The sequence below is a fragment of the Schistosoma mansoni genome (genome assembly GCF_000237925.1).
Source record: "Schistosoma mansoni, WGS project CABG00000000 data, supercontig 0229, strain Puerto Rico, whole genome shotgun sequence".
Classification (NCBI taxonomy): domain Eukaryota; kingdom Metazoa; phylum Platyhelminthes; class Trematoda; order Strigeidida; family Schistosomatidae; genus Schistosoma; species Schistosoma mansoni.
In genome coordinates this window covers 234,124-245,193 of record NW_017386095.1, presented here as the reverse complement: position 1 = coordinate 245,193, position 11,070 = coordinate 234,124, and the positions used below count along the sequence as shown (strand labels likewise).

The following is an 11,070-nucleotide window of genomic DNA, read 5'->3' as shown; positions in this document are numbered from 1 at the left end:
TATATTCCGCGATTACTAACACATACTGTGTTTTTTAGTTTCCGTTCTGTTTACAACTGTACGTTACTTTTCGTCCGCAATATTGCTCATATTTTTCAAATAGCTTTTATCCCAACACCCCTTTTTGTCAAATTTTATTTCCATATTTTCAACTGTCTTGCTCTCCTTAATTTTGAATGTCCAAGGTTTTCAATTGTTTCATACACTTACATCCTCTATGTAAATAATTCTGGTGTGAACGGCATACGCTTATTATATGGCCACTGATGTCTGCTTGAAAAGTCTTCGTTGACTAATAAACTCGTCAATAATCTGGTATATTATTTATAATGTTGGTCATCTGACAACTGCATCGCGCCAGCTCGCATTATGTTTTATGCAGCACAATAACTAACATTCTGCAAAGTCAACAGATTTGCATAATTATCGCATGTTTTATTGATCGAATATTGAGTACTGTTTAGTGACAAGAGTTGTGCTAATTCTATTGTAGTTCTTTTAGGTGTGAATATGCTGTACTGAATTTCAGTAATAATAAATGAATTTAGGACAATACTGATCACTCTACTCGTGTAAATACTCATCGGCTCTTCCATTATGAAATGAGTTGATGTTATGATTTCAACTCTCTAAATAATCTGTTGCTTATTTTGTCTTTCCTTTCAAGTAAATCCAGCAGTCCACTATAGAAATAATGGATTGAAAAACGTAACAAACAATGTAAGAGAGAACATCAATCCTCAAAATATATCACTTCATGATACTTGATTTTATCATGGTGTTATAATAAATGCCTTTCCATAGGTTGAATAACAAATATTGTCGAATTTCATAAGGATTTGTATAGACGCTGATATTTCATAGTTCCATGAGAGCACCACTTACAGTGATCAGTGTACATGAGACAAACCACTTCCGAAAATTATTGTTGTTGGTCATCTATTGCATCAGCAGCGAAATGAAAACATCAGTATTTAACCAGTGCTACATACTTCAGGCAAGTCATAAAAAGGTGTTTCTGAACTGTGAAATAACCAACCAAATAAATCACCGAATGAAAACAAGACAACTTCAGCCGCAGGAGCATTGCTCAGTGGACAGTGTTGAGAGATATACACGGACAGATACACCTCATGGATCACATTTTATTTATCTTACTGACTACATGGTTATATTGAACTATTCGATTGATATTTTCTGTTCTCTTTGTTTGCAGATACGCAATTAGCTTAATTACAGTAGTGCGGATTAGTTTAGGTAGATTAGATTATTACTCAAAAATACATTTATATGTTAAACGAATTGTTTTCGCTACGAACCTCTTGACTTCTACTCGATAGGCGATAGGTGTTCGTGAAACTGACCTCCTGATTGTTCAACAAAATATTTATCAAACAATATTGGATAAGGACGATATAAGTAACAGTATCACACGCAATTCATCAAGTTTGTCGTGTTTTGCAATAAATTTGAAAATCACAGTTTGTGTCTGATTGCTAATGTCTACCACTGACTAACTTAACAGTCATACAGAATTCAGGGTACAAGGTGCCGTCTAATTTTTCAAACGTGTTTCATTTCATCCCATAGCTAGGTAGTGCCACAACCTGATTGTAGACGAATAAAAGGTGACTTTCTCACAAACATCTAGAGGGGTTAGTTTCATTTTCCGATTTCGCAACACGACGAACGACGAGATCTGTATCCTTGTTCACTGCCCATTCCTTTTCGCGACGTATCATGCCAATAAACATGGGAAAGAAATTGTTTTCTACGACTGTTGTCGACAGCGCGTATATGTAACAAATGCGATTTGGCATACACACAATGTTAGTCGACAGGTTGATGCCTCATGACCTTTGTGAATTATAAGTCATAATACAACTAACTGAGTATTATTCGGCTTGCATATGATGACTAACAAATAACAGTTTCGGAAGATGAAGATAAACAAGCAAGTATATGTAGAAACCCATATATTAACGGTCCAAAGCAACTGTATGTTCATAAACACAGCAATAACGAATAGGATCACAGTGAAACTGATGTTTCCAGTATTGAATTTCAAGTCCACATTTTTATTCATCCCCTCTATCGATTCTTACTCAGTGGCTTAGTTCCATTACTCATCATTGACAACCCCTAGTTTCTGTACCAAAGTTGCTCAACATATGATTAGTGAATGGAATTCTCATCGAAGAAATCATCTATTTTTCATGAACCCATGTTCTTCAAGTGGTTCCTTGTACTAGACGGATTAATAATTGGAGGAAGGAGGACTACCTGTAATAGAAAACACTATCTTCACTAGTTTTTTTCACTCAAAACTGTGCGCTAAACATGTTCTAATGTATTCTGCTACAAACGGTTTCTGTGAACGTGATTTATCTATGACATCTTATTCGCATTCATAAATAATGTCGCAAAGTTGCGTCAGTTTCTCAAATCAAGATGCTAGAGCAGACCATATGATTAGGATGATTTGACCTGCAATATGAAATGTGAGGTGAGGTATCATCATGTCGAAAGTGGATGTATCATTTAGTCAGTCAATCAGTAAAACTGAAAGTGGAATCTGAAATATTCGTAATTGGTTTTGAGATTCTATACTATCAAAATGAAATATTCAGAGACGATTCCATAGGAGTAGAGGCAGTAACATTGCTTCAGGTGCATTTGAAGATAAAACAACGAAATTTACATATATATGAATGATTGAGACAAATTAATCCGTAAGGCAGCTGAGAAACTTAGGATTCAACTAAATTCAGAGAGTGAATTCACCCTCACGATTGCGAAAAGTTTTGTGCCTCGTCACACAAGGTCTTGTAGTGTTCAATTCAATGTCATCCACACATTCGTTACCTTGGCTTTCGGACAGACCGACTTATTCTTCCTGGGAAGCATTTTGACCTTGTCGATCACTCGCTCACATCCTCGAGCGTAAGTGTGCATTACTTAACTCATTCACCCAATGAGTCTTCTTTACTTTTATCTGGCTATAGCTTGTGAGCCACACTCCAGCGGATAATCAAGTACAAAGGAATCATTAGTTTACACGAATACCACATTCTCCACAGCCCTTAATAATCGGGGATATGCTCATTAGTATTAGAATCAACAGCCGAAGTAGGTACTGACTGACCTGATTACTTGTAACGCATTTGGTTATCAAGATTGACTTGAATATGAACGACAGATTTTTTGATCTGTTTAAAAAGAGCTTCCGAAGATTGTGTAAAGGGAGTTCTTTCACTAATACCCTTTCAGTTAGGCAATTTCATCATTAATTCTTTCACATTCGATCTAGTAATTCTGCGGTGAGGAATTTTGTCTGCTCTCCTCTCCTCGTCTTTGAATTTTGCAGCATTAGTAGAATTAACGCTTGTTTTCAAGGTTTCGAAATTTTTTGCTCGCACATGAGACCGAGAGAGCTTTCTATTCGTGCGTATTTTTTGCACTTCCATTTCGTTATCAAGCATTTCATTAGGATCGTCTTATCTGGTCATAAAGAAATTTACATCATAATCATTCTTGGATTTTCTAGACACACAAACAGACGTTCCACAATTAGTAATGAGGAATATACAATTTATGATTGAAAGTTTATCGCCTCTAATCTGCAAATTAAAACACCCAAGAATAGAGAGCTTATGACCAGCAATACTCGAAATGGAAACTTTGATGGTCTTGATTATTGCATCAGGATTTATTGACTTCAACTTTTCAACAGAAACGGAGGATCTTATACAACCCCTTGTCAACAATGAAATCAAGGGGGGCAACACTGGACAGACATATTCGTTTATGAATATGGGTTGAATTATTAGTAGTTGTAAGTAAGTATAGAACACAACTGCTAGAATCACCTAAATTATTAGGATCGGAATTACAAAGTTTGGTATTACTTGCAGCAACATGTACAGCAGTTTTACAAACTGACTGAGTGTGTCCAATTTTACCACATTCAAAACATTTGGCGTGACGAAACACATATGAATCACGCAAGTGAACTTCGCCATAAAAAATACACTAGCCGAACTCGTGCTCACCTTTGTTACCAGCTATGCAATTATTCGATAAATCGTTATCTGCATGACTTGAGTACGCATTGGATCGGGGTAACAAAGTAATGCAGTAGAATTCTTGATTTTCTGAAAGTCAGCTTCATGCATAACCCTGAATGCTTTCCTGACAAATGTAATTATACACAAGTGAAATAACTTTGTTTCCTAACCCCACAAACATTGTAGCCGAACATACAATAGCTAAACAGATTTACGCTCACCAACTGCATAGATTGGGCACTTTCATAATGACGATTCAAAAACCTGCCAATACAGAAACTATAAGCATGCTTGACCGGGACCCCTTGCGCCCAGTGAATAAACTCTCACACTGTGATGAAATTCTATCATATAATATTCTCATGGACGATATCGACAAATTCTCTTTCATCGTTAACTCTTGTCTAGATTCCTCTGAACCAATTAAAAGGTACGGGTTTAGTAAACCTCACGAATTAAACATACCAGCCAAATATCGAGATAAATTAAGACACCTACAGAAATGGTATTTAGATCAAACGACTTCACGGCAGTCGCACAAATAATAATAATTTTTAACCCAATTAGAGAGAAACACAGGTTAAAAGCTATTAATGAGGAGCTATTAGCACCCAGCACTAGCTCAAAAGTACAAAACCTAATTTCTTTTTCAATGAACGCGCTAAAGCAACTCAAAATGTTGATATACCATGCATCCTGCAAAATAGCACTTTTATATATCACATCTGAAACTATACCAGACCTTTTATTCGGTTTTTATGTGAATGGCGAAGAATTCATAAACGGCACTGTTTCAAGAGTTATGTGCGTGACTAGTAAATTAATAAAATCTATCTCCATCGCATGCTTGAAAATTTGTAGTGCAACAAATACCCTTAAGGTTTCGAAGGGTCATGGAACAGACGGTATTTCATCCTTTCACTACAATTGTGGTGGTTCAGATACTTCACTTCTTTTAAGCAGTTTACTCTATGGATTCAGGTCCTTACCCTTATTGTCAGAAAACCGCCTACACCATATCACGTTACAAATCTGGGTATTAGACTGACGTGAACAATTATCGGCCGACAATTATTACTCCAGTTATCTCTAGGATTATGGAAAACATTAATAATATTATTAAAGACGAACTCGCCAACTATCCACTCACTGAAAAATTTATCAATGATACCCAACGTGGATTTCTTAGAAATCGATCTTGTATGAAAAGTCACTTTGACTTCTTCAACTTAGTCTATTCTCCACGTAGCCAATGAAAGCCAGTAATAGTGCTATACCTGGGCTTTTCTAAAGCCTTCGACATGATTAATAGCCAAATTCTTATGGATAAACTCGCATCTTATGGCGTCCGAACCCTTGTGTTTGGTTGGTTTGATTCCTTCCTTAGAAACCGACATTAAATAGTTAAAATTAACTCTTCATTGTCGAATGCCTTCCCTGTTAGAAGTAATGTAATACAACGTAGCGTCTTAGGCTCTTTGTTTTTTTCGGTGTTTATCAATGATATTTGTTAGTGATTTTGTGTGGGTACTTACCTTCTGTACGCAGACGATCTTAAAGTAGTGTATTCATTTTCTCCACATGGGCTGAACAATATTCAAAATCGCATCAGCATGGAGCTTAGCAAGGTAGCACAGTGGTGCTCAAATCGGCAGCTGCAGCTTAATACAGCTATTTGTGGATGGATGTGCTTCGATGATACATCATTCAACTTCGATTTTACCATAAATGATGAAGTGTTATGTAGGTTACATACAGTAGTAGACTTAGGACTTGGGTATTCCTACGACATGTCGTTTACGGAACGGATATTGCAACAGAATTCCAAGTCCCGACTTCTTATAATATAACTCGAAACCTTTTTAACAATGAATCACGTATTTTAATGTACGAAGTTTGTGTTCGACCATTCCTAGAATACCGCAGGTTTATTCCTAGTAGTGCGTGCACAAAGGGTAAATCAAGGCTCAAATCGGTTCTTGGACGACTTACACTTCATATTCTTGGGACTTACTGTACCTTGACTTATAATTATGGATCTACTAAACTTGTGCTTGACCATTTATGGAAGAGGAGACACAAACTTAATCTTCTGCCGCAAAATACTTCTTAAACTATACTTTACATCCAACAAAGCAGTTCAAGATGCGGAAACTTCTCGTAACGGCATTAGCAACTGCTCGTCACTAGTGACAAATATACTCTAAATCATCTTTCTATGAAAAATACTTTACCTGTAAAGTTTCTAGACTCTGGAAAAAACTACCAAAACACTGTCCAGTTTCTTAACGTGGAAAATTTGCCTGAAAACAAAAGTGAAACAACTTGACAAGATTCACTTCAGCTACTTAAATACTTGTTAAAATATAAACAAAGACGTACACATCGAGTTGACCAGACATAAAAGGAAATAAAACCTCGACACGGTCAACCACTCACTTCACATCATTAGTTCAGGCGTTGGTTTAGATTAGTCATGGATTGACAAAATACGTATGGATGGAGAAAAATGCAGCCGAAACATCACACTATTATTGTCCATGGTGATCAAAGTCCATGCCTTTTGTCAGCGTCTTTGCCCAGCAGAACTATGTAGTCCTCATATTCTCGACCAACAAGAAAATCTGTTTTCACGAGATTTGACTCCTGTAAATGTTGAGCTGAACAGCGATTCAAGGTTGGGAAGCACAATGATGTTCATCAGTCAGTAGGTTTGTTCATGTATCAGGACCTTGTGAATGTCGAATATTCGACCCAGACATCCACGGTCATATCGGAATCTAGTTCAGTTTCTCAAAGTGAACGTTTGATGTTTAATGATGCCATCATTTTAGATATTAAACTCACAAAACAAATCCGTCTGAGGTTATCTCAAGAAGAATTGTTTTCTATCATAAATTATATTAATAAGTGATGAAGACCAGTATTACGCGATTAAGGTCAGTTCTCAGACTCTGGCTTATACCTCAGAAAGTCTAACAACTGAAACAATACTGCCATTTTCGAGAGTTTTGTGTACTAAGTCATCAGACACCACTGCTCTCCCTCGATTTAGATCAGGTGTGGCTTTTTTCTACTCCTACCTATCAATGCCACAGAGTTGAAGAAAATACAGCTTCCCAAATCAAATAAACCGTGCAAATCACCCAATCAAATGAGGTAAGAATTTCAGAGAATCCGAAACGAATTTATGACAACGATGAGGCAAGTGCACGACGAGCTAGTTCTGTCGACACAGGAAACAGGTAGATACTCACCTAGCCGTCTTTTCAACCTGATTAGATTCTCCGCCGGACTGAGCATTCACAACACGTGTGGTCAGATAGGTAAAATCAGAGAACTCAGAACGACTGTCTTAATTATCAAGCCAGAAATTATCCTTATAACGAAAACGTGGTGCCCGTTTGAAAATGTAGGTGTAGAACTAACTTACTCAGAACTAGCTACACACTGCATCGTTTCAACCGAGATCATGGAGTGGATGGAGGATGTATGATTGACGTACATATCTCCACAATGCGTTAAGATTGGAAGACAGTGTACTGAACATAATATCGGACTCGTCATGACTCACTGTACCCAACAGTAGTTATAAGATACTCGTGAGATGTCTGCATTGAGCAACAACCAAAACGCCAGAAGCAGGTGTAGCATATTCTAAAATGTTAGCACTTGTTTCAACACTAAACAATGATTTTAAACTGGTCACTGATGATTTCAATCTTTGAAATCAAATGGGAAACGGGTGGTTGATCTCAACGATATGAGGAAAAGGTTGCCGTTAGATCCATCTTTAGCTAGGAAGCAATCTTTCGCGTGACATACGCTTGCTGGTAATGACACATATGACCATACCTTCTACAAACTGAAGAACCACATTCGAAACAACAGATATGTTATCACAAACCCTACACTGTATTATTCACTCTTTTATCAATAAAGCATTTGATTACTGTAACGCACTACTGTTCTGTGTTACAGCTGAGATTGTTGCTGTATGTAATTCAATGTTAAATGACTCAATGAATCTGTTGTATCCGTTGACATTTTGATTCATTTTACAGCTGCTTGGTGCGAATTGAGTTAGTGAAAGAGTGCACGTAGAATGAAAACCAAAAATGTATCATTCGTAAGGATATGAAAGAGATATTGTCGTTATATACATCTATTTTTGGCGAACTTCATGCTATCTGTCCTAAGCTTGCCTAAATAAATAAACCCTTGTTAGTTGCTCACATTTTGTGATTATCAGGTCGTTCATTTTTTTCCTGCTAATCCGCTCACTCAGTTCAAAACATTATCCGCAAAGGGCATTCACTTGTATTTTAATTGTACACTGGTTTTGTTGAGAAACTTATCAATTGCTCTGAATAATCGATTTTTTATCAATACGTCATTGTCAGACGAGTTGGTAATCTTTTATATACCTGCTAATTTGCGCACGTATACCTTAGCCTATGATACATCTCACAAGCTGCACAACGATATGTGTTCCTTCCTCATACTTAACTGTTGTGCCAAATTCATAAACCTATTTTCACTATTTTACACTTCCATAGTCTTTTCATCCTTGAAACCAATATATGAAGCTTACACATCTATCAGATTACTACGTGATCGGAACGATGACAAATAAGAGCTTGATAATCTTAGAAGTAGCCCTGCAACTAATAACCTGACATCTCTTCTATGTGAACAGATTAGTAAATTAGAAGACAATTCATTTCCTGTCCAGGATGACACAATCAACAATGAACCCGCAGATTTATGTGAAATGTTTGGTGATTTTTTTGCAGGCTTTAGAGGAGAGCAGCCTTTCCGACCTCGACGATACGACACACTCATTCAGCAGATGCACAAACGCACTATTTAGTACTAAGCGCATATCTGAAGCTATAAAATTCGTGAGAAGACAACGGATATAGGAAGTGGCAGTATCTTACTATATCGCTTAAAAGATGTGACGATAACACTCCACTTACGCTCCATAAAATATTCTCCATGTCATTAGATACGGGAGTATATCCGAATAACCAGAAGACCAGCTACATCATCTCCCAACACACGACCGAGGACAGAGCGAGAGCCTTTAATGAAGGATCCACAAATACCACCTCAGCTATTTCTTGAATCACGGGAAAGGCTGCAAAACAGGGTACCTTAGAATACTTACTAACTCAAATTTTCACATTCAAATCATTACATATCCCCTCAGCCGGTGGATCGTGCATAACCTGCCACTTAGATTACTTCGACATTATGACAATACCGGGAAATACAAAAGAAGACCACAATCCTTTATTTTAACAAATCTAGTCTATTTAAAGACGTTTCTCACAGTATACTATGCAACAAACTACATTCTATTGAGATCCGCGACACCTTACTCCGCTTACCTAAATCATTATTAGATGATAGACACTAAAGTTAACTGAAGGACATCCACACATAAATAGGCAACTAATGATGTTATACAAAGGGGTGATCTAGAGCTTCTCCTATGGGCAATTTATATCGACAGCATTTTTATTTACTGTAGGCTGATGACCTGAAGGTAACCTTCTCTTGTCACAAGGACGAAATATATTACACTGATAATTTCATACAGAATGAATTAAAAGAGGCTTCTATATGCTGTGGAAAGTACCTTTTTAGTTTATTTTTAATAACTACAAAAGAATTTGTACTGAAAGGGTCAACCTGAAATCCATTTTGAAGTTGAAGTTATGTAAATATCTATATGTGATTTCATGAAACTTACGTTTATTGTGAACGATTTTTTATTCTTACTACTATCATATGTATATGCCAATACTTAAAGTAACATGGGTCTCACCAAATCACACTATAGAAAATCAGATCGACCATCCTGATGAGAGACCTAAATGCAAAAGTCGGAATGAACAACAACGGTTATGAACATGTCGTGGGATGACATGGACTAGAAGAAAGAAACGACAAAAATCGAGAGATTTGAAAATCTATGTACATTCGGCGAGCTGGTAATAGGCAGCACAATATTCCCAAACAATCGCACACGCAAAGATACATGGGTCTCACCCGACCACACTGGAGAGAAAAAGATAGGTCAAATTCACATCAGTAAAAAAATTACAAGGTCAATGAAAGGCCTGAGAACCAGAAGTGGAGCTGAGATAGCTTCAAATCACCACTTGGTTGTTTCCAAGGTGGAACCGATGCTAGAGAAGCAAACAACAACTTGAGAAACATTATTATAACGGTTTGATATAGCTTTCTTCGACATACTGACAAACTCGATCAGTTCAATATAACTCTAAATAAAAGGTTCCAAGCATTACAGGATCTACTGAGCGAAGAAGAAACTACTACAGTGAACAACTGGAATGGGATTAAAAAAGCACTGACTTCAACGTGTCAGGAGGTTCGAGGCCGCAAGAAACATCATCAACAGGGATGGATCTTCATCGAAACCCTGGACAGGATTCCAGAAAGTAAGAACAAGAAGACAGCAATTGACAATGGTCGACCAAGAGTAGGGACAGTAAAGGCAGACGCAAAACACATAGGAGCAAACAAGAAATTGGACAAAAGCATTAAAGGTGACAAGCAGAAATACATGGGAGAACTAGCAACAACGGCTGAATGAGCTGCAAGAGAATGAAATATAAGATAACTATATGACACAACAAAAAACTGGCAGAAAAATATTGTAAACCAGAGAGAACGGCCAAGGGAGAAAAAGGCAAGTCAGTCACTGAAATTCAAGAACAGAGGAACAGAAAAGTGAATCACTTTTAGGAACTTTTGAATAGGTGAGCTTCATTTAACCCACCGGAAATCAAATCGATATTTACAGACCACCTCACAGATGTCACTCCACCAGCGATTGAGGAAGTCAGAATGCTCATCAGACAAGTCAACAATGGGAAAGCGTTGGGACTTGACAATATACCGGCTGTAGCATTGAAATCAGAAGCAAATTAGAAGCAACTGCGAACATGCTTCACGTTCCACTCAGGAA

The 11,070-nt window shown here is 37.2% G+C and overlaps 1 protein-coding gene across 1 annotated transcript; it reads right to left on the bottom strand.

The window, feature by feature from the left end:
- Positions 1–1,637: 1,637 nt before the first annotated feature.
- Smp_199180 (hypothetical protein) lies at positions 1,638–1,820 on the bottom strand (the record flags this gene model as incomplete). Its single annotated transcript, XM_018791576.1, has 1 exon — positions 1,638–1,820. One exon carries the CDS (start codon positions 1,818–1,820, stop codon positions 1,638–1,640), a length of 183 nt encoding a protein of 60 aa, XP_018647322.1.
- Between the last annotated feature and the right edge of the window lie 9,250 nt (positions 1,821–11,070).